At 43.4% G+C, this 25128-nt stretch overlaps 2 protein-coding genes across 2 annotated transcripts; both read right to left on the bottom strand.

Annotated features, from left to right (window-relative positions):
• Positions 1-19183: 19183 nt before the first annotated feature.
• LOC116917823 (ATP-dependent DNA helicase pif1-like) lies at positions 19184-20980 on the bottom strand. The gene has a single exon (XM_045180759.1). The coding sequence runs from the start codon at positions 20978-20980 to the stop codon at positions 19184-19186; it is 1797 nt and encodes a 598-aa protein (XP_045036694.1).
• Positions 20981-21021: 41 nt separating this feature from the next.
• Positions 21022-24663, bottom strand: LOC116925320. Its single transcript, XM_045180758.1, is given in 4 exon segments — positions 21022-21093; positions 21152-24005; positions 24063-24535; positions 24643-24663. Coding segments are annotated over 4 exon segments (3420 nt in total).
• Between the last annotated feature and the right edge of the window lie 465 nt (positions 24664-25128).

Below are 25128 nucleotides of genomic sequence, written 5' to 3'. Positions count from 1 at the left end.
TTTGTTTGTTTGTTTGTTCGAGAAAAAAGCGTCTTGCGCACGCTGCCATTGGTTGGACGGCGTCACGTGCTTTTTTTCTACCTGCGAAAAGGTTCAAACTGCCGCCAGCTAGGCTTAACTTTTCCTTTTACTTTGCCGTCCCTTTTGCCATGGGTCCAACTGCCGTCACGTGTCTTTTTTTCTACCTGCGAAAGGGTTCGACTACCTGAAAAGGGTTCGACCTGCCGCCAGCAAGGCTTAACCTTTTTCCTCTTTCCGTTTTTCTACACTGTAGCTATTCCCCACACCGCACTCCGCATTTTATCTATTCCGACTCCACCATAATGACCGACGTCAACCGTATGCCCAGCACACTGCCTTCAAGTCAACGGTAATAAGATTATATACTTGCGAAATAACCAATTACGCCACCAATTAACAATTATTTTCCAACAGGTCCGTTGGTAACGTTCTATTTTGAAGAGACTGCAGCCCAAACACAACCAACAATTAATTGTTTTTATTGCCTGTCGTTGTCATTGTCTGAATTTCAAAACTACCTCAAGAGACCATTCCATTTGACAGCCTTGAAACAACCACCAATTCACTGTTTAGGTTGACAGCTCCATTTGCTGTGTCCCAAACTCCACCTTATGAGACCGTTCCCTTTTGCATCCTCTACCAAGCCCCAATTCATTGTGTTTTCATCAGCCCCATGGACTGCATTCCAACACTCTTTAGACAACGTTCCCTTTCACATTCTTCAAACAAACCCCATTTCATTGTGTTTTCACCAGCTGTGTTGACTACATTCCAACACTTTTCAGAGACCGTTCCCTTTTGCAACCCCCCAAACAAGCCCCAAACCACTTTTTCACCAAGTCTATTGATTGCATTCCAACACTTTTTTGAGACCGTTCCATTTTGCATGCCTCAAGCAAGCTCCAATTTACTGTGTCTTCACCAGCTCCATTGACTTGAATTCACCACACTTCAGAGAACGTTCTCTATTGCAACCCTCCCACAGGCCCCAATTCCTGGTTTTTCACCAGTTCAGTTGACTGCATTCCATCAACTTTCAGAAACCGTTCCAGTTTGCATCCTTTAAACAAACACCAATTGATTTTGCTTCCACCAGCTCCGTTGACTGCATTCCAACACTTTTTAGAGACCGTTCCTTTTTGCAACCTCTACCAAGCCCCAATTCATTTTGTTTTCATCAGCCCCATGTACTGCATTCCAACACCCTCTAGACAACGTTCCCTTTCACATTCTTCAAACAAGCCCCATTTCATTGTTTTCACCAGCTGTGTTGACTGCATTCCAACACTTTTAGAGACCGTTCTCTTTTGCATCCTTAAAACAAACCCCAATTGATTTTGATTCCACCACCTATATTGGCTGCATTCCAGCACTTTTCAGAGATCATTCCCTCTTAGCTTCCTTCAAACAAGAACCAATTCACTGTGTTTTCACCAGCTCCATTGACTGCATTTCAAATATTTTCAGAGACCGTTACTTTTTACATTCTTCAAACAGGCCCCATTTCATTATGTTTTCACAAGCTGTGTTGACTACATTCCAACACTTTTCAGAGACCGTTCCCTTTTGCATCCCCCCAAACAAGCCCCAATTCATTGTTTTCACCAGGTCTATTGATTGCATTCCAACACTTTTAGAAACCGTTCTTTTTTGCATCCTTAAAACAAACCCCAATTGATTTTGGTTCTACCACCTCTGTTGGCTGCATTCCAGCACTTTTCAGAGATCGTTCCCTTTTAGCTTCTTTCAAACAAGCCCCAATTCACTGTGTTTTCACCAGCTCCATTGACTGCATTCCAAATGTTTTCAGAGACCTTTACTTTTTACATTCTTCAAACAGGCCCCATTTCATTGTGTTTTCACCAGCTGTGTTGACTACATTCCAACACTTTTCAGAGACCGTTCCCTTTTGCATCCCCCCAAACAAGCCTCAATTCATTGAGTTCTTATAACTCCTTAAGAGACTGTTCCCTGCTGCATCCAAACAAGCACCAATTCATGTTTTCTTAACATGTCTATTGACTACGTTCCAACAACCTTTAGACACCATTTCTTTTTTTCATCCCTCAAAGAACCTTGGTCCAGCTTTGGCAGTGGCAGCAATTCTTGGAGAGGAGATTTTTGTCGCGGAACTGAAGGGCTGGGTCTCATAAGGGATTCCGTGACACCATTAGATGGAATAACAGGGACAGATGGCACTGCTTCTGAGACAATTTGGGCTTCTACACGTAAACATGAAAAAATTAATTATTTTTGAAATATTAGTCACCATCAAAAATAATTCTTGAAACTATAGTTAGGCCTACCATCAATGTCAATGTTGTCAAAATTTGCAGCATCATCCTCATCAAAAGGAAAAGAGAACGGGATGTTTAAATCCGACATTGTAATTTGCAACAGCACTTCTTCGGCTGGTTCTACCCGGTCAGTCATATAACCTGGAGCGTAGTCGGCAATAGCGTGAATTCCATCTCGGTCAAATGGACTAATCCCTGATTTCCGAAAGCCTGCAATAATGTTGGACGGAGTAAAGGCGAGAGGAAACGAACTATTGACAATTCCAGGGATGTCGTAAATGGTCATCGTGGATTATTTCGCATCCAGGTAGCTTGGGCAGCAGTATTATACTTCTTCAACGGTCCGTAGACGGACACTGTCCAGTGGCTGGAGCTTGTTCGAACAATGCGCAGGGAAAGAGAGGAGATGTACGGAATTCTTCTTAGCCAAATCCAACGCGGCCAGAGACAGGTGACGAATGATTATCCAGTAAGAGAAGGACAGGATGATCCTTTGATGGACGAATGGAAGAGATGAAATGGTCCATAAAAGCATTAAAGGTTGATTCCAACATCCATCCGGACTTATTCGCCGTTCCTACACTGCCAAGGGGGGCTCCGTTTAGCATATGAGGCTTGAAGTTTGCCCTAAAAAAGATAAATTATTAATAGTCAATTATTTTGAATGGTCACCTGATCGAATTGAATGAATCACCTTACCTAGGAAATATGAAAAATTGGGGAATAGAATTCCCAGTAGTTGAAACGGCACAAGCCAATGTAACGAGCACTCCTCTCTCGACTGAAACTACCGCTCCAACTTGCTTTTGTCCACGTCGGGTAACAATTTTCTCACATGGAATGACAGTTGTCACACCGGTCTCATCCATGTTCCAGATACAGTGTGGTCTGATCTTTTCACGATCCAGCAACTTTGACAAGTTATCAAAAAATAGATCCACATTATGTTGGTTAAAAGCAGATGTCCGTGCCAGGGAAGTTGCTTCAGGCTTCCTAATCGAGAGAGTTGGGTGTCGCTTGAGGAACCCACTGAACCAATCCACTCCAGCCTCTTTATTGGTATTCCACGTTTCAGGAATATTTAGCTCTAACATGGTGGTTTAAAGCCAAGCAATCTTTTTGACTTCCTTCGGAAAGAGCCCAAAGTAGATATCAGCTGATTGGTGAAGGTATTCTTCAAAGTCATTCTCATACGTAGATGAAAAGACCTAGACAAATAGGAAATGTATTTAAAGGTTATATAAACATAAAATGTGATTGAAAACTCACCTTGCGTGACTTGCTGTAGCCAACTAATGGCTGTTCTTCTCCAGCTTTTATGTAACGAGTCAAAGATCTTCTTGGAATACTCAGTTCCTTAGATACGTCAGAGATTTTTTTGTTTTCTTCTTTTACCAAATTAATGGCCCTTCGAATAAGGTCGGGAGATGCTGAAGCATGGTTTGTTTTTCGAATATAATTCCTCATTTCCTATGTTAAAGAAGGAAAAAACGAAATGTCTAGTTTCATCACACTGACATAACTTGAGCCAACTATCCCCTTCAAAAAAGAGCCAACTTACCCCTATATGGGGTTGGTCCACTTTTTGTTATTTATAAAATGTTGGTGAACAGTCAATACAAATTTTAATGTAAGCCAATTAAAGCTGAATGAATGATGAATTCATCCATTTAAAGCTTATAAGTTTAAATCACTTACCTACGCCAAGAAAAAGAAAAGCACGGAGGAAAAAAAAAGTTGGTCGGCAGTTGTTGTTTTGCACAGTAGAAAAACTGAAACAACGTCAGGCCATCTAACTGTCGATTTTGAAACTATTGGCTATTTTGAAAACAGCAGACAGAAATTAAGGGATTTTTAAATTAGAAATGAGCAACCTACCCCGTGAGCCAACTAGCCCCGGTCTCCCCTACTGCTTTTAAAGAAGATTTCAGGTTGCTTAGGTAATTTCTTACGTTTAAATTTTTTATTTTAGGTACAGTGGGTTTCCCAGTGTACATTTTTTTCGTTCGCTCCGTTTCAGTCTCAAAATAGATATAAGGATGGTCAGATAGTGAATCTTCTTCAAGATACCTCCAGGGCAAAATGCTGGGTTCATTGCTAGCTATTGTAACGTCTATCATTGATGTAGCCTACCTTTTAGTATATATATTTACTTGCTCTTAGGCTTATTTATCACGTTAAGGTTTTTATTTTCTATATTATTATGTTCCCTACTTCACCCCATTTTCCATTGTCTGTCTGCATACCATTCGACACAGTTTTTTACGCTCATTTTTTTTGTGTTAAAATTATTCATCGTAAAAGGTTTTGATTTTTTATCAAAACCTCGCGACTTTGGGAGGCTGTAACTCCCGAACGCCCCCACCAACATTCGACAGACGGCCATTTCCCATCTTTCCTCATTGCGACGAATCGATTAAGCTATCAAAACCTTCTCGTAAAAGGTTTTGATATTTTTGAGCCCGGGCTCTCCGACTATAAATAGGCCTCTAGTGGCCGCTTCTACAAATAAGACCACCAATAAATTTAACTCTTCGCCTGAACATCATGATTAAGATAAACAAATAGTCAGTGGTAAAATCACTGTTGTAATCATTGTTCATAGGACCCAATATTATTAGAGATAAATCTAAACAAAAAACATAAGAATAGAATAGAATCAGTAGCTATCAACACGATTTTGTCTTAAATAGTCACGTTGCAATCTATCTACTACCTTTATAAAAGCGCAAGGGTTGTTTGTGGGCGGGATTGGTTTGTGTATCTGTTTGTTTGTTTGTTTGTTTGTTGGCCCGAGAAAAAAACGTCGTGCGAACGTTGCCATTGGTTGGACGGCATCACGTGCTTTTTTCTACCTGCGAAAAGGTTCGACTACCTGCAAAAGGTTTGAACTGCCGCCAGCTAGGCTTAACCTTTTCCTTTCACTTTTACGTCCCTTTTACCATTGGTCCAACTGCCTATTTTTCTACCTGCGAAAAGGTTCGACTACCTGAAAAGGGTTCGACCTGCCTCCAGCAAGGCTTAACCTTTTCCCTCTTTCCGCTTTTCTACACTGTAGCTATTCCCCACACCGCACTCCGAATTTTATCTACCCTGACTCCACCATAATGGCCGACGTCAACCATATGCCCAGCACACAGCATTCACGTCAACGGTAATAAGATTATATATTTATTACAGCTTCATTGACTCCATTCCAATTAACTTCAGAGACCGTTGCCTTTTGCAACCCTCAAAAAAACACCACTGCATTTTGTTCTCAACTGCTCCACTGACTTCATTCCAACACTTTTAAGAGACCGTTTCTTTTGAATCCCTCAAACAACCACCAATTCATTGTATTCTGATTAGCTCCATTGACTGCATTCCATCACCTTTGAGAGACCGTTCCCTTTTGCATCCCTCAAACAAGCCCCCAATTATTTTGTTTTCACATGCTCCATTGAATGTGTTCCAACAATCTTCAGAGACCGTTCCTTTTTGCATCCCTAAAACAGCCACCAATTCATTGTAATGTTCACAGCTTCCTTGGCTGCATTCCAACACCTTTGAGGGACCGTTCCCTTTTGCATCACTCAACAATCACCCATTCTTTATGTTCTCAACAGCTTGTTTGACTGCTTTCCAGCACCCTTAAGAGACTGTTCCCATTTTCATCCCTCAAACAAGCCTCAATTCTTTGTGTTTTCGCCAGCTCCATTGACTGTATCCATCACCATTGAGAGACCGTACCCTTTTGCTTCCCTCAAACAACCACCAATTCCTTGGCTTCTAAACAGCCCCTTTTGCTGCATTGCAGCCCATTTCAGAGACCGTTCCCTTATGCACCCCTCAAACAACCACCACTTCATTATGTTCTCAACAGCTCCACTGACTGCGTTCCAACACTTTTAAGAGACCGTTCCCTTTTGCACCCCTAAAACAGTCACCACTGCACACTGTTTTAAACAGCTCCACTGACTGCGTTCCAACACTTTTAAGAGACCGTTCCCTTTTTTAGCCCTCTAACAACAGCTTTTGGATACTGTTCTCAACAGCTCTCCTGCCTGCGTTCTAACACTTTTAAGAGACCGTTCCCTTTTGCACTCCTCAAACAACCACAGCTGCATTTTGTTCTGAACAGCTCCATTTACAGCGTTCCAACACTTTTAAGACACCGTTCATTTTTGCATCCCTCAAACAAGTACCAATTCATTGTGCTTTCAACAGCTCCATTTGCTGATTCCCAACACCTTTCAGAGACCGTCCCCTTTTGCATTTCTCAAACAACCACCTATTCTTTGAGTTGTCAAAAGCCCCATTGACTGCGTTCCAACCCCTCTAAGAGACCGTTCCCTTTATCAGCCCTCAAACAACCACCAGTTCTTTGTCCTCAACAGCTCAATTGACTGCGTTCTTACACCATTGAGAGACCGTTACCTTTTGCATCCCTCAAACAACAACCAATGCCTTGGGTTGTCAACATCCCCATTGTCTGTGTTCCAGCACTTTTCAGGGACCGTTCCCATTTGAATCCCTCAAAGAAGCCTCAATTAATTGTGTTTTCACCACCTCAATTGACTGTATCCAACACCATTGAGAGACCGTTCCCTTTTGCATCCCTCAAACAAGCCCCAATTCCTTTTGTTTTCACCAGCTCCATTGACTGTGATCCAACAATCTTCAGAGACCGTTCCCTTTTGCATCCCACAAACAACCACCTATTCTTTGGGTTTTCAACATTTGCATTGGCTGCGTTCCAACACTTTTTAGAGACCGTTCCCTTTTTCATCACTCAAACAACCACAATTGCTTACTGTTCTCAACAGTTCCACTGACTGTGTTCCAATACTTTTAAGAGACCGTTCCCTTTTGAACCCCACCAACAACCATCACTGCAATTTTGTTCTCAACAGCTCCACTGACTGCGTTCCAATACTTTTAAGTGACCGTTCCCTTTTGCACCCCTCAAACAACCACATAATCTTTGTTTTCTTAATATCTCCATTGACTGCATTCCAACAAATTTCAGAGTCCGTTCCCTTTTGCACCCCTCAAACAACCACTGTTAATTTGTGTTTTGGACAGCTCCTTTGACTGCGTTCCAACAAAATTAAGAGACCGTTCATTTTTGCTTCCCTGAAAAAACCAACATTACCATGTATTTTAACAGCTCCCTCGCCTTCTTTTCACCAACCTTCAGAGACCGTTCACTTTTGCATCCCTCAAACAACCACCTATTCATTGTTTTCTCACGAGCTCCATTGACTGCTTTGCAAAACTCTTTCAAGACCGTTCCCTTTTGCATCCCATACACAAACACCAATTCAATGTGTTCTCACCAGCTCCATTGACTGCATTCCAACACCATTTAAAGACCGTTCCCTTTTGCAGCCCTCAAACAACCACTATTAATTAGTATTCTTTAGAGCTCCTTTGACTGCGTTCCAACCAAGTTAAGAGACCGTTCCCTTTTGCTTCCCTCAAACAACCAACATTACAATTTATTCCTAACAGCTCCCTTGACTGTTTTTCATTACCCTTCAGAGACTGTTCCCTTTTGCATCCCTCAAACACCCACCAATTCATTGTATTATGATTAGCTTCATTGACTGCGTTCCAACCAAATTAAGAGACCGTTCCCTTTTGCTTCCCTCAAACAACCAACATTACAATGTATTCCTAACAGCTCCCTTGACTGCTTTTCATTACCCTTCAGAGACCGTTCCCTTTTGCATCTTTCAAACAACCACCAATTCGTTGTATTCTGATTGGCTCCATTGACTGCATTCCAACACCATTGAGAGACCGTTCCCTTTTGCATCCAACAAACAAGCCCCAATTAATTTTTTTTTCACCAGCTGCTTTGACTGTGTTCCAAAAATCTTCAGAGACCGTTCCCTTTTGCATCCCTCAAAAAACCACCAGTTCATTTTGTTGTTGACAGCTTTGACTGCATTTCAACATCCTTCAGAGACTGTTTCCTTTTGCATCCCTAAAACAAGTACCAATTCATTGGGTTTTCAACAGCTCAATTGAATGTGTTTCACCACCTTTCAGAGACTGTTCCCTTTTGCATCCCTCAAACCAGACCCAATCCTTTGTGTTTTCCCCAGCTCCATTGACTGCTTCCAAGCAATCTTCAGAGACTGTTCCCTTTTGCAGCCCTCGCACAACCACTATTGAATACTGTTCTAAACAGCTCCCCTGACTGCGTTCCAACACTATTAAGAGACCGGTCCCTTTTGCAGTCATCAAACCAGAGCTATTAAAAACTGTTCTCAACAGCTCCCCTGACTGCGTTCCAACACTTTTAAGAGACCGTTCCCTTTTGCAGCACTCAAACAACCACTATTAATTTGTGTTCTGGACAGCTCCTTTGACTGTGTTCCAACAAAATTAAGAGACCGTTCCCTTTTGCATCCCTCAAACAACCACCAATTCATTGTATTCTGATTAGCTCCATTGATTGGATTCAAACACCTTTGAGAGACCGTTCCCTTCTCTATCCCTCAAACAAGCCCAATTCATTTTGTTTTACCAGCTCCATTGCCTGCGTTCCAACAATCTTCAGGGACCGTTCCCTTTTGCATCCCTTAAACAACCACCTATTCTTTGTGTTATCAACAGCTGCATTGACTCCTTTTCAACACCCTTGAGAGACTGTTCCTTTTAGCACCCATGAAACAACCACCATTGCATTTTGTTCCCAATAGCTCCACTGACTGTGTTCCAACACTTTTAAGAGACCGTTCCCTTTTGCATCCCTCAAACAACCACACATTCATTGTGTTCTTTACAGCCCAATTGACTGGGTTCCAGCACTTTTCAGAAACCGTTCCCTTTTGAATCTCTCAATCAACCACCAATTCCTTGGGTTCTCAAAAGCCCTTTTTGCGGCATTTCAGTACTTTTCAGAGATCGTCCCCTTTTGCACCCCTCAAACCACAGCTATTGGATTCTGTCCTCAACAGCTCCCCTGAATGTGTTTCAACACTTTTAAGAGACCGCTCCCTTTTGCACCTCTCAAACAACCACCTTGCATTTGGTTATCAACAGCTCCACTGACCTTAAGCAAAGCACCAATTCATTGTATTACCACCAGTTACATTGACTGCATTCCAACACCTTTCAGAGACCGTTCCCTTTTGCATCCCTCAAACAAGTACCAATTCATTTTGTTTTTAACAGCTCCATTGACTGCATTCCAACACTCTTAAGAAACCGTTCCCTTTCTTCTTTCCTCAAATATCCACCATTACAGTATTCATATTCAACAGCTCATTTGGCTGCAATCCAACACCTTTAAGAGACCTTTTCCTTTTGCGTCCCTCGAACCCCCACCATTACTTTGTATTCATAACAGTTCTATTGATTGTGTTTCACCACCCTACAGAGACCGTTCCCTTTTGCATCCCTCAAACAACAACCAATTCCTTAAGTTCTCAACAGCCCCATTGGCTGCGTTCCAGCACTTTTCACAGACCGATCCCTTTTAAATCCTATAAACAAACCCCAATTCATTGTGTTTTCACCAGCTCCATTGACTGCTTTCCAACACCCCAAGAGATTGTCTCCTTTTGCGTCACTCAACCAACCACCAATTCATTGTGTTCTTGACGGCCCCTTTGACTGCATTCCAGCACTTTTAAGAGACCGTTACCTTTTGCATCCTCTAACAAGACCCCATTCATTTTGTTTCCACCAGCCCCTTTGACTGTGTTCAAACAATCTTCAGAGACCATTCCCTTTTGAATCACTCAAACAGCCAACAATTCATTGTGTTGTTCACAGCTTCCTTAACTGCATTCCAACACCTTTGATGGACAGTTCCCATTTGCATCCCTCAAACAAGCCTCAATTCATTGTGTTTTCAACAGCTCCATTGACTGTATCCAACACCCTTAATAGACCGTTCCCTTTTGCATGCCTCAAATAACCTTCTATTCTTAGTGTTTTCAACAGCTCCACTAACTGCATTCCAACAATTTTAAGAGACCGTTCCCTTTTGCACCCCTCAAACAACCACTATTGCATACTGTTCTCAACAGCTCCCCTGACTGTGTTCCAAGACTTTTAAGAGACCGTTCCCTTTTGCAGTCCCCAACAATTATTGCATACTTTTCTCAACAGCTCCACTGACTGTGTTCCAACACTTTTAAGAGACCGTTCCCTTTTGCAGCCCTCAAACCATCACTATTGCCTACTGTCCTCAACAGCCCCACTGACTGCATTCCAAAATTTTTAAGAGACCGTTCCCTTTTGCAGCCCTTAAACCACAGCTATTACATACTGCTCTCAAAAGCTACCCCGACTGCTGCTGATTTAAGAGACCATTTCCTTTTGCACCTCTCAAACAACCATCTTGCATTTTGTTCTCAACAGCTCCACTGACAGCGTTCCAACACTTTTAGAAGACCGTTCCTTTTTGCAGCCCTCAAACCACAGTTATTAGATACTGTTCTCAACAGCTACCCTGACTACTGCTGATTTAAGAGACCGTTTCCTTTTGCACCTCTCAAACAACCATCTTGCATTTTGTTCTCAACAGCTCCACTGACAGCGTTCCAACACTTTTAAGAGACCGTTCCCTTTTGCATCCCTCAAACAAGCCTCAATTCTTTGTGTTTTCACCAGCTCCATTGACTGTAACAACCCTTTTGCACCCATCAAACAACCACATAATCTTTGTTTTCTTAATATCTCCATTGACTGCATTCTAACAAATTTCAGAGTCCGTTCCCTTTTGCACCCCTGAAACAACCTCTATTAATTTGTGTTCTGGACAGCTCCTTTGACTGCGTTCCAACAAAATTAAGAGACCGTTCCCTTTTGCTTCCCTCAAACAACCAACATTACAATGTATTCCTGACAGCTCCCTTGACTGCTTTTCACCACCCTTCAGAGACCATTCCCTTTTGCATCCCTCAAACAACCACCAATTCATTTTGTTGTTGACAGCTTTGACTGCGTTTCAACACCCTACAGAGACAGTTCACTTTTGTATCCCTCAAACAACCACATATTCTTTGGTTTTTAAACAGCTCCATTGACTGCATACCAAAACCTTTCAGAGACCGTTCCCTTTTGCATCCCTCAAATAACAACCTATTCTTTAAGTTTTCAAAAGACCCATTGACTGCGTTCCAACCCCTTTGAGAGACTGTTCCCTTTTTCAACCCTCATACAACCACCAGTTCTTTGTCCTCAACACCTCAATTGACTGCGTTCCAACACCATTGAAAGACTGTTCCTTTTTGTATCCCTGAAACAACAACAATTGCCTTGGGTTGTCGACAACCCCATTGTCTGCGTTCCAGCACTTTTTAAGGACCGTTCCCTTTTGAATCCCTCAAACAAGCACCAATTTATTGTGTTTTCAACAGCTCCATTGAGTGCTTTCCAACACTCTTAAGAGACCGTTCCCTTTTGCACTCTTTCAAACAACCACCACTGCATTTTGTTCTCATCAGCTCCTCTGACTGTGTTCCAACACTTTTCAGAGACCGTTCCCTTTTGCACCCCTCAAACAACCACCCCTTCATTTTGTTCTCAACAGCTCCCCTGACTGCGTTCCAACACTTTAAGAGACCGTTCCCTTTTGCAGCTCTTAAACAACCACTATTGCTTACTGTTCTCAACAGCTCCACTCACTGCGTTCCAACACTTTTAAGAGACCGTTCCCTTTTGCAGTTCTCAGACCACAGATATTGGATACTGTTCTCAACAGCTCCCCTGACTGCGTTCCAGCACTTTTCAGAGACCGTTCCCTTTTGCATCTCTCAAACAACCACCAATTCCTTGGGTTCTCAACAACCCCTTTTGCTGCATTGCAGCACTTTTAAGAGATTGTCCAGTTTGTAGCCCTCAAACAACTACTATTGCTTAGTGTTCTAAACAGCTCCACTGACTGCTAACCAACAGTTTTAAGAGACCGTTCCCTTTTGCAGCCCTCAAAAAACCACTATAACTTTGTGTTCTTGGCAGCTCCATTGAATGTGTGCCCCCAATCTTGAGAGACCGTTCCCTTTGCTTCCCTCAAATAACAACTGTTACTTTGTGTTCTGGACACCTCCTTTGACTGCATTCCAACACCCATAAGAGGCCGTTCCCTTTTGCATTCTTTAAAACAAGCACCATCTCATTGTATTCCCACCAGCTATGTTGCCTGTGTTCCAACACCTTTCAGAGACCGTTCTCTTCTGCATCCCTAAAACAACCACTAATTCATTGAGTACTTACAACTAATTAAGAGATCGTTCTCTTTTGGATCCCATAAAAAAGTACCAATTATTGTGTTTTTTAACAGCTCCGTTGGCTTCAATCCAACACCCTTAGAGACCGTTCCCTTTTGCTTCCCTGAAACAACCACCATTACTTTGTATTCATAACATTATTTGACGGGTGTTTCACCACCTTGCAGAGACCGTTCCCTTTTGCATCCCTCAAACATGCCCCAATTCTTTTTGTTTTCCCCAGCTCCATTGACAGCGTTCCAACACCTTTCAGAGACCGTTCCCTTTTGCATCACTCAACAATCACACATTCTTTTTCTCAAGAATGTGTTCACATTTTGTTCTCAAGAGCTCTACTGACTGCGTTCCAACACTTTTAAGAGACCGTTCCCTTTTTCAGCCCTCAAACAACAGCTTTTGGATACTGTTCTCAATAGCTCTCCTGGCTGTGTTCCAACACTTTTAAGAGACCGTTCCATTTTGCACCCCTCAAACAACCAAAGCTGCATTTTATTCTCAACAGCTCCATTGACTACATTCCCACACTTTTGAGAGACTGTTTCCTTTTGCTTCCCTAAATTAACCACCAATTCATTGTGTTCTCAACAGATCCATTTACTGCACTCCAACATACTTGAGAGACCTTTCCCTTTTGCATCCCTCAAACAACCACCAATTCATTGAGTTCTTAGAACTCCTTTAGAGATTGTTCTCTCTTGCATCCTTCAAACAAGCACCAACTCATGTTTTCTTAATATGTTTATTGACTTCGTTCCAACAACCTTTAGACACCATACTTCACCTATTACCGTCCTGGGACGGGCCGCCGTATACTAGTCCTATCTTTATAAAAGCGAATGGGGTATTTGTGGGCGGGATTTGTTTGTGTATCTGTCTGTTTGTTTGTCCGAGAAATTTTATGTAGGCGCACGCTGCCATTGGTTGCATGCGAGTCACTTGATTTTTGCTGTAGCCAATCCCAACCCTGCATTCCGAAAATTAATTTACACGTCTTTTCCAACACTAGTATACGGCGGCCCGTCCTAGGACGGTAATAGGTGAAGTCTAGTATTTAGTCGGACCTGTCCTTAAGCCCCTTAATCCACTTGAAGCCCCTTAATCCACTGAAAGCCCCTTAATCTTCTTTAAGCCTCTTAATCCACGTTAAGCTGCTGAATCAACATAAAGCCCTTTAGCCTACTTTCAACATATTAATACACTTAAAGGCCCCTTTATCCATGTTAAGCCGCTTAATCCACGTAAAGACACTTAATCTACATACCAACTTAATACATACCACTCATATACGAAACAAACCATGTAGGAAAAACAAATCACGGTTGAGCGCACTCGGGAACTGCCTCCTAGGCCATGCTCCTTACTTGGTCCTTTACTTGCAGTTTTTGTGCTTTACCAATGCCCGTCCCCTGCCCGTCGTTTCAAACCTGTCCGTTGTTTCCGCCCTGTTCGCGGATCTCACCCTGTCCGCGGGTCTACACCTGCCCGCCGTTTTCCCCAGTTCGTCTTTTTACCCACCCTGTCCGCGAAAATTGGAAAGAAAACGGTTAAGCCTAGCCGGCGGCAGTTCGAACCCTTTTCAAGTAGTCGACCTTTTTCCAGGCAGCAAAAGTTACGTGAACCCTTTCGAACCAATGGAAGCAAGCGCACTGAAACAAAAGGGAACACTCTCTTAATGGTGTTGAAACGCATTCGATTGAGCTGTTAAGAAAAAAAATGCAATGGTGGTTTTTTGAGGGATGAAAAAAGGAAATGGTGCCTAAAGGTTGTTGGAACGTAGTCAATAGACATATTAAGAAAACATGAATTGGTGCTTGTTTGAAGGATGCAAGAGGGAACTATCTCTAAAGGAGTTGTAAGAACTCAATGAATTGGTGGTTGTTTGAGGGATGCAAAAGGGAAAGGTCTCTGAAGTATGTTGGAGTGCAGTAAATGGATCTGTTGAGAACACAAAGAATAGGTGGTTGTTTGAGGGAGGAAAAAGGAAACAGTCTCAATGGTGTTGGAATGCAGTCAAAGGAGCTGTCCAAACACCATGAATTGGTATTCGTTTAGAACCGAAAAAGGTAATAATCTTTTAATTAGTTGAAAATAATCAATGAATTGGTGGTTGTTTGAGGATTGCAAAAAGGAACAATCTATGAAAAGCGCTGGAACGCAGTAAATGGAGCTGTTGAGAACAAAATGAATTGGTGCTTGTTTTAAGGGATGCAAAAGGGAACGGTCTCTTAATATTAATGAATAGCAGTCAAAAGAGCTGTCCAGAACACAATGTAATAGTGTTTGTTTGAGGACTGAAAAAGGGAATGGTTTCTTCAAACTGTTGAAACACAGTCAGTGGAGATATTGAGAACAAAATGCAGTGGTGGTTGTTTGAGGGGTGCAAAAGGGAGGGGTCTCTTAAAAGTGTTGGAACGCTGTCAGTGGAGCTGTTGAGAACAGTAAGCAATTACGGTTGTTTGAGTGATGGAAAAGGGGACGGTCTCTTAAAAGTGTTGGAACGCAGTCAGTGGAGCTGTTTAGAATAAAATGCAGTGTTGGAAGAAAAGAGCTGGAACGCAGCTAATGGGGCTGTTGAGAACCCAAGGAGTTGATAATTGTTTGACGCAAACAAAAGGGAACGGTCTCTCAATGGTGTTGGAACGTAGTCAATTGAACTGTTGAGGACAAAGAATTGGTGGTTGTTTGAGGGATGCAAAAGGGAACGGTTTCTTAAGGGTGTTGGAATGCAGTCAATGGAGCTGGTGGGAATACACTGAATTGGTTGTTGTTAGAGGGATGCAAAATGGAACGGTCTCTGAAGGGTGGTGAAACACAGTCAATGGAGCTGTTATGAATAGAAAGTAATGGTGGTAGTTTTAGGGAAGTAAAAGAGAACGGTCTCTTAAGGGTGTTGGATTGCAGCCAATGGAGTTGTTAAAAACACAATAATTGGTACTTTTTTAAGGGATGCAAAAGGGAACGTTCTCTTAATTAGTTGTTAGTACTCAATGAATTGGTGGTTGTTTGAGGGATGAAGAAGGGAACGGTTTCTGAAGATTGCTGGAATGAAAGTTAACACTTTTCTATGGAGTGAATGGTTCGTAAACCATTCGATAATCAATACGAAGTATTTGATTATCTGGCAGCAGTGTACAGACACTGCTACAGACGACCATTCACAAGCGAAGCCTAGCTCAGAAAACACGTAATTTTCTGCACGTGAAACTCAAAAAAGTTTTTCCATAAAGAATAGAAGAATTCATAGTTTTCCAATTAGTGACACTTTCTAAGTCAATTCCCAACGCGGATCATCAACACCACCAAGTGTCACAATGGCAACACCATTTTTCGAAGACGACTGGGAGACACTATCAAAAGAAGATTTAGCAGCATGCCGAGCAAAGCTACTTGGATTCACCGAAGGTGTCCCAGACAGCAATAACGAGTTAAAAGAGGTACAACAAGCTTGATAAAATACCTCGGGACAATAATTTGGATGCATATGTATGAGTGTATGACGTTCGTGTGTTGTGTCAGAATCGGTCAAACTTCCAACACCACGTTTTACCGCTGGCTGCATGAAAGTCTGGCTGCATGAAAGTCATGAGCCTTTTACAAACTAATTAGCCACAAACCAACCAACCAATCGAATGTGTATAGTTTTGAACTAAATGCCCTTTAAGAACTGGTTCGTTAATTGAGGAAAAGTTGAACTGCGCGTCGTTGGTGAATTGTTGAACAGCTGCATGTTTATAGTCATGAGCTAAACTGCATGTTTATAGTCATGAGCGAAGTTGTATGTTCAAAGTCATGAGTTCAAACACAGTTGCCTGTTGACAGTCAGGAACTGAGCTGCATGTGGGAAGTCATGAGCTCCAACACAGTTGCCTGTTAACAGTCAGGAACTAAGCCGAATGTTTATAGTCATGGGCTCAAAAAAACAAAAAAAAAAAAAAAAAAAAAAAAAAAAAAGGGTTCCTTAGCTTGCCACTTTTAATTCAGGGTGTTCGGGGCGCGAACTACCCAGGGTGTTCGGGGCGCGAACTACCCGCTTGGAACCTATTTATCTGATAGAGAAATAGTTACAAGGCGTGATTATAAACCATTATAATCACATTATTACGTTAATGAACGTAATAGAAAAGTATACTTTTCAAAAGGTGTAACCACCATTGAAAAGTTAACACTTTTCTATGGAGTGAATGGTTCGTAAACCATTCGATAATCAATACGAAGTATTTGATTATCTGGCAGCAGTGTACAGACACTGCTACAGACGAACATTCACAAGCAAAGCCTAGCTCAGAAAACACGTAATTTTCTGCACGTGAAACTCAAAAAAGTTTTTCCATAAAGAATAGAAGAATTCATAGTTTTCCAATTAGTGACACTTTCTAAGTCAATTCCCAACGCGGATCATCAACACCACCAAGTGTCACAATGGCAACACCATTTTTCGAAGACGACTGGGAGACACTATCAAAAGAAGATTTAGCAGCATGCCGAGCAAAGCTACTTGGATTCACCGAAGGTGTCCCAGACAGCAATAACGAGTTAAAAGAGGTACAACAAGCTTGATAAAATACCTCGGGACAATAATTTGGATGCACATGTATGAGTGTATGACGTTCGTGTGTGTGTGTCAGAATCGGTCAAACTTCCAACACCACGTTTTACCGCTGGCTGCATGAAAGTCTGGCTGCATGAAAGTCATGAGCCTTTTACAAACTAATTAGCCAAAAACCAACCAACCAATCGAATGTGTATAGTTTTGAACTAAATGCCCTTTAAGAACTGGTTCGTTAATTGAGGAAAAGTTGAACTGCACGTCGTTGGTGAATTGTTGAACAGCTGCATGTTTATAGTCATGAGCTAAGCTGCATGTTTATAGTCATGAGCGAAGTTGTATTTTCAAAGTCATGAGTTCAAACACAGTTGCCTGTTGACATTCAGGAACTGAGCTGCATGTGGAAAGTCATGAGCTCCAACACAGTTGCCTATTAACAGTCAGGAACTAAGCCGAATGTTTATAGTCATGGGCTCAAACAAAAACAAAAAAGGGTTCCTTAGTTTGCCACTTTTAATTCAGGGTGTTCGGGGCGCGAACTACCCGCTTGGAACCTATTTATCTGATAGAGAAATAGTTACAAGGCGTGATTATAAAGCATTATAATCACATTATTACGTTAGTGAACGTAATAGAAAAGTATACTTTTCAAAAGGTGTAACCACCATTGAAAAGTTAACACTTTTCTATGGAGTGAATGGTTCGTAAACCATTCGATAATCAATACGAAGTATTTGATTATCCGGCAGCAGTGTACAGACACTGCTACAGACGAACATTCACAAGCGAAGCCTAGCTCAGAAAACACGTAATTTCCCTCCCACCATCCAATTACGTATCTAAGGCTTACTATTAGGGAACAAATAACCCGCTTCACGTGCTTAATTGGCCATCCATTTGCTAGGGAAAAGGTGTTCGGGGCGCGAACTACCCAGGGTGTTCGGGGCGCGAACTACCCGCTTGGAACCTATTTATCTGATAGAGAAATAGTTACAAGGCGTGATTATAAACCATTATAATCACATTATTACGTTAATGAACGTAATAGAAAAGTATACTTTTCAAAAGGTGTAACCACCATTGAAAAGTAACATAAAGAATGTATGATTGTTGAGTGATTCAAAAGGGAACGGTCTCTGAAAGGTGTTGGAACACAGTCAATAGAGCTGGGGAAAACAAAAAGAATTGGGGTTTGTTTCAGGGATGAAAAAGGAAACGGTCTCTGCAGGGTGGTGAAACACAATCAAATAATGTTTGAATACAAAGTAATGGTGGTTGTTTCAGGGAAGCAAAAGGGAATGGTCTCTAAGGGTGTTGGATTGCAGCCAACGGAGCTGTTGAAAAACACCATAGTGGTGCTTTTTTAAGGGATGCAAAAGAGAACGGTCTCTTAATTAGTTGTAAGTACTCAATGAATTGGTGGTTGTTTTAGGGATGTAAAAGGGAACAGTCTCTGATAGGTGTTGGAACCAGGCAACGTAGCTGGTGGGAATACAATGAGATGGTGCTTGTTTTAAAGAATGCAAAAGGGAACGGCCTCTTATGGGTGTTGGAATTCAGTCAAAGGAGCTGTCCAAAACACAAAGTAACAGTGGTTATTTGAGGGAAGCAAAGGGAACGGTCTCTCAAGGTTGGGAACACACAGTCAATGGAGCTGTCAAGAACACAAAGTTATAGTGGTTGTTTGAGGGCTGCAAAAGGGAACGGTCTCTTAAAAGTGATGGAATGCTTTCAGTGGAGCTGTTGAGAACAAAATGCAAGGTGGTTGTTTGAGAGGTGCAAAAGGGAGTATACGGCGGCCCGTCCCAGGACGGTAATAGGTGAAGTCAAGTATTTAATCGGACCTGTTTTTAATCCACTTAAAGCCCCTATTCCACGTATTGTCAAGTCGTACCTCTTCTACACTTAAAAAACAATGGAAGAAAAACAAATCACGGTTGAGCGCACTTGGGAACTGCCCCCAAGGCCATGCCCGTGCACCTTATTTGGTCCGTAGACCGAGGCGGAATTTAGTTCCTCTTTTTTTTTGTGGTTGTCGTTATCACATGGGCTGTGATTTTTAGGGTTTCTTTCTTCGGCTCTGGCTATTCTTGTAGGAGAACTTCCTTAAAAACAATGTTTTTCGTGAATACCTTGCTCTTATCTTGTTCCGTGGATTGTGGAATATTCCTAAGTAGCTTGCCCTGTTTCTCTGTTTCTTCGCACTGAACCTTGACACCTTCTCTTGATGTTGCACGCGAGAATGCGACGTATAGTTGGCCGTGGCTGAAAACGGATTCCGGAAGGTAGATGCCTACTCGCTCAAAAGTCTGTCCCTGTGACTTGTTGATGGTCATAGCGAAAGCCACAAGCACAGGAAACTGCAATCTTTTGAGTTTGAAGGGCAAGTCAGACTCGGTGGGAGACATGGACATCCGCGGAAGGAAGACGTTGTGTCCTTTGTGTTTCCCGGCCGCGATCTCTGCCACAATCAGGTTACCGCTGAGCGCCTTGATGATGAGCCTCGTGCCGTTGCAAAGTCCCTGTCGCGAGTCAATGTTCTTGAGAAGAATGACGATGGCTCCTATTTTCAGTTTGAGTTGGTGCGGAGGTAGCCCGGAGACGTTGAAGGTATTTAAAATTTCCGGAGGGTAGTTGGAAATTTCCTCTGGGTCCTCTGAATCGATAGTGTCGATACTTTTGCAGACTTTCAACGCGCCAGGCATCTCGCCAATGATCTTGTTGTTGATCCTAAGACAGTCTTCATTCTTGGGACATAGAATTGCCCGGTTACAAACTTGTTCTCTGACGCCTTCGTTTAAGAGGTCCGATGGATCGACAAAGACGTGTTCGATTAAGTTAGTTCGAATGTTGAGAAGGTCTTGCGGGATTTCTATGAGATCTGGGTCATTGAGCCGCGGTGTTTGTGCCAAAGATCCATTTCCCAGTTGAATGAGCCAATCAGCGAAATCTTGACTATCATCGACGGTGCGCATGTTTTGCACCAATCGAAGCTGTCGAAAAATAGGCCAAGTCGCGTTATTAGTGATTGTCGCTTCGATGATTTTGACCCTGTTTCCGTGTCTCACAACGGGCAAGCACTGTCTAAAATCGCCGCCGAGCAAGAGGACTTTGCCACCGTAGGGATCGACGCGATTCTTCATGACAGTTTGGAAAAGATGATTGATCGCGTCGAGGGCGTGGTTGGTCTTCATGGTGGCTTCGTCGGAAATTATGAGACTGGCGTTTCTGATCAGTTGCGAGTTGTAGCTAGCTTCTTCGATTTTCGATCGTGTCGTCTCTGTTATTGGAGGATAAATCTTGAACTGCGAACGGTAAGTTGTTCCGTCCAGTAACAAAGTGGACGCGATCCCCGTGGAAGCCACTGCGATGACTTGTCTCCCTTGGCCCTGGAGGACGGTGATGAGGGTGTTGTAGAGAAAGGTCTTTCCCGTTCCTCCAGGGCCGTCCAGGAAATACTGCCTCGGATGTGAGTTGTTGACATCGTTGACAGCAGTCATGACTTGATCAAAGGCCGCGCGTTGCCCGTCGTTGAGTTGCGCCAACATCATTTCGCCCATCAGTCTCTTTTTTCTTTGGCTGTTTTCGTTGTTCTCTTCCATCTGAGCTTCGACCAGTTGGTTAATCAGATGGAAATCCGGGACAGGCAAGGAGAGATCTTCCATCGTCTGATTGTGGAGACGTAGCTTGTCCTGAATCCATTTCAACGTCAAGTTCTTGGCCACGTTGGCTTCGTGTCCGCTTCTAATGTAGTCTTCCATCAGATGGTTCAGGTTGATTTCAAATAGATGCAGAGCATCGGAGGGATTGCAGAACAGGCAAATGTCGACAAAAAGCTGCCTCAGCTGAAGAGGCATTTGGAATGCTGCCGCTTCTTGCATGGCTCTAGCCCAAGCAGTGTTGTCTTCCAGCAAATTCAGTGCTATTGCTGCCGCTTTGAAAGTGGGATGGACAATCTGGTCGACTGTTCGCAAATCTTCAAAGCTTGTTGGCCCTTTAACGTTGATGAGAAGCAAACGAAGGCAATGTCGTTCCAGCTGTCGAACGCCAACCGTGTATAGGCGACCGATGATCTTGGCCCGTTTCACGCGAGGCTTCCACGAATTTGTTTTCTTGATGAAAACGTAGTAGTGAGGTATTTCTCTGTAGAAATATTGCCGTGCGCTCTCGTCGACGCGATTCAACTTAAAGAAAGCAGTTAGGTTGGTGTCTCTCGAAGCGGCATTGATGGCGGCTTGCATTTCGTTTCCCGGTTGGAAAAAGACGGGCTGCTCTCGGGGCAAATGGACGGCCAGGCGATAGATGGCATGCGAACGGTCGGAAAGGGGAAACTTAAAGATTCGCCAACAGACTTCAGGCGCGCTGACGTAACGCGCATCAACATGGCACGTGATTTCGTCCCACTCCACCCTTGGTTCTTCGCCTTCTGCCAGATGATACGTTCCCACTTTTTGATCCACTTTCAGGCAATCGTACCCTTTGTAGACGTACTTGAAGATGTACTTTACGCAGACGATGGATGCGCAGTATTCGAGGTTGATGTGGGAGTCATACTTGAGGGATAACCAAGGGTTGTAAGGAACGACCCATCTGTTGTCAACTTTGAAATGAGTGTTTCCTCGTTTCAAGCGGTGTACAACGCCCGTATCTCTTCGTCTGTAAGTGGGGTAGCCGTTATCGTTTAGGAGTGTTTCTTGGCTATGTTGCTTCGGGAAAGCCTTTGAGCACTTGTCGCCGTCCATGCAACAGGATTTTTTTTTGATCAACCCACACGGACCGTGAATCATGTGGGTCATGACGCTCTTATAAAGTCTCGGATGCGTTGTATTATCGGGAATTTCCGCGCATATGGTTGCATCCACATCTTCCGCTGTAGCAGGGGCGTCACGCTCGTCGATCAAAATGAGCATGTGACAGTGGGGCAATCCACGCTTCTGAAATTCAATGACGTGTATCCGTGCAGTCGCAAATCCCAGCACCTGGCGCTTTTCAATGTCGTTGACCAACTCAATTTTCTTTTGCTGGAAGACTCTTGCGACTATATCGGGCCGATCTGATGCCGACAGATGGCTGGGAATGTTGGCCGTGATTTCCCTCCACTTTGGGTTGCAGGTAAAAGTCAGGAAGAATACTGGCTTGCCGAATTTACCACAGTTGGCCATTGCATCTTGGTACGCATGCTTCATCGCCCTTGGGCTTCCGATGAAACTCGATGGGAGGACGTGATAAGATCCGACCGTAAGGTTTTCTCGTTCGGCGCGATTATGCAAGTAGTCCAAGAGACCGTCGTATTGAGCCACGTGAAGCTCCGCCTGATGTTCGCGGATATACTTGACGCGGTTGGCTTCAATCTTGACGTAAGAATCGACCGTCCATTGCTGAGTGAGTGATCCGCCGGCCAAGACGTTGTTGAAATATTCCCAAATCGACATGAGAAAGCTGTAAAATTCGCACTGCGTGATCCTTTTTCGTCTTCCTTCGCCACGATTCAATCAATGGGGATCGTTATCGTCGTCATCCATTTGCTCCTCTGGTTCCGGTTCTGGTTCTTCCACCAGCTCTTCCTCACCAGCTAAGGCTTCTACTGGTGCATTTTCTAGCCGCAGCATCTCATCAAGTCTTGGGAGATCGATCTCTTCCTCTTCATCCACATCCATTGCCCGTGCTGCTGCTTCCTCTCTTTCACGTCGTGTAATGGTGGTATAAGGCATGTTTACATGCCAGCCATCGTCACCGTTTGGGAAGAGCAAAGGGTAAGTCATTGGGTCGCACATGGGCTGTTGTGTGTCAATCTGAACGAATGTTCTCCCTCTGACTGGGATGAAGAGATGGCCACGGATATCTCTCTTCGCTGGCGGCTCACCGTTTGCGCTTTTGAAAATCACAGCAATCTCGTTTGTCGTCGGGCTGTTGTAACGTCTCTGATCTAGATTTCTTCGATCACTGCTGATGATCATTCCTACTGTTTGGTGAGGTAGATTCTCATCTTGGGCTCGGCGGTACTCTTCTTCAAGCACTTGACGCATCATCTTGTAAATGTTTGCGTACGGATTCTTTTCTCGGAGCATTGCGTCCAATTCCTCCATCAAGTTTCTACAGCATCCTCCGTTTGAGGTGGAAAGCGCTCTGAACTCGCCAGCCTGCGCAGCGTCCATGAAATAAAGATCCGCATACCTAGGATTATTCGTATTGGGGCCGACGGATGTGGTGTTGTGGTACACTTGACCGTGGATTCTGAAACAATAAGGTCCACGCCCTGGGGGAGATGAAATATTGGCTCCCAACGAAGCAAAAGCGCGAGTGCTGTTGTAATTGCGGATCTTCGTCATAAACGCTTTCGCCTTTGGATGGTCATTCTGCAATAGTTTAACCAGCGGTTGAGGGCAGTCTTTTGGAGGAGGGAGAATCACCTTTCCTTTTGCGCAGCATTGGGTGAATTTCTTGTCTGTCGGTTGTTTACCCTTGAAATGCCTGGCATTACATTCGCCGCAATTGACGGTCATTTCTCCACAATCGTGCAATGGAACTCGGTCTTCGGAAGCCAATGTTTTGCAAGCCGCTCTATGAGTTCTTGGCACTCCCACACGGTTGCGGGCAGCCAATAGCTCTTCGCGAAAAGTGCGCTCCTCTTCAGTTTCCAATGGTATAATTTCAGCATGTTCCAATGCATTAATGGCACGAAGTAATTCCTCGTCTTCCTCTCTCTCTTCTCGCAAACGTTCCATTCGAGATTGACTCTCTTCTCGTCTTTCTTCCCTTTCTTCTTCTATCTCTGCCGCTCTGTAGTTGGCTGTTTGTTCCCTGTTAAGTTCCCTACGTATTTCCGCCTCTTCTTCCGTTTCTTCAACCAGATACATCTGATGACGCAATCTGTCAGCCATGGCGCGCAAAGTCCTTTCTTCTACCGTCTCTTGGGCGCGTATGACTTGATGGCGCATAGAGTCTACCATAACGCGCGAGGATCTCTCTTCTTCTGTCTCTTGAGCGCGTAGGACTTGATGTCGCAAGTTATCCTCAATCATCCTTACGCGCCTTTCATCATCGGTTTCTGCGTTGCGTATAGCTTGCTGTCGTGTTGCTTTATCTCTTAATCTCGCACGTCTTTCATCCTCGTTTTCCTCTTCACGCAAAGCTTGCTGCCGCAATGCTTGCTCTTGTAGCCTAGCTTGTTGCACTTCGGCTGGCTCTTGAGCTCGGTTTTCTTTACGTCTTTGCGCTTCACCGTCTAGACGCGCTTGCCTGTCTACTTCATCTGGGGTTTGACGTTGAACTTCTTGATCGAGACGCTGTTTCTTTTCATCGCGCACATATTGTGCCCTGGCTCTATTGTCTTGCAAACGTTTTTCTCTAGCCTCTGGATCTTCTTGGGCTCTTTTCTCTCTTTGCTTCCTATTCTTTTCTGCCTTTTCAGCATCAGTCATTTGACGACGCGGTGCCTGACATTGTTGATGCCAACATTGTTAGAAATCAAGGCTGCTCGTATAACTCCCATGTGAGGCAAACATGTACATATATTGTAGATTGTCACAGTTTCAGTACATACAAGAGTATGGCACACAGACATGGGTTTAGAATGTACATATCTACCTAATGAACTGAAGAGTCACTACACAACGTGGTGAAACAAGGAGAAAAGATTTAACTTCGAGTGTTACCATTGACATCAAATGTAGGAGTGAACGAGACGAAGAAAGTGCAGACGACAAGTCGAGCTGACAAGGAGGTGTCTGGGTTGGCGCAACGCATAGGTTTACGCAACCATGTAAAATTCAATTTGCGCACTTAACTTCAACACTTCCCCTCAAACGGAATTTTAAGGAACCAAAAATATTTTTTTTTTTTTTTTTTATATATAGGGAGAATTAAATTGGGGGTACTTCAACAATTCCTATCTGTTCTCTTAGACCAGCAAAGCGAGGGTTCGGCAGTGGCTTTGTAAAGATGTCCGCTAATTGATCCTCCGTCCTGATGTGTGAGACTGCGATATCTCCGGCCTCTTGCGTGTCTCGTATGAAGTAGTATCGCACGT

This window comes from Daphnia magna, unplaced genomic scaffold (genome assembly GCF_020631705.1).
Source record: "Daphnia magna isolate NIES unplaced genomic scaffold, ASM2063170v1.1 Dm_contigs021, whole genome shotgun sequence".
Lineage (NCBI taxonomy): Eukaryota > Metazoa > Arthropoda > Branchiopoda > Diplostraca > Daphniidae > Daphnia > Daphnia magna.
The sequence above is the reverse complement of the archived record's forward strand: the minus strand, read 5'-3'. Positions and strand labels throughout refer to the sequence as shown.

Excerpts from the sequence above, each read along its gene's own strand:
- LOC116917823 (XM_045180759.1), bottom strand. The coding sequence starts at position 20,980 with ATGCAAGAAGCGGCAGCATTCCAAATGCCTCTTCAGCTGAGGCAGCTT.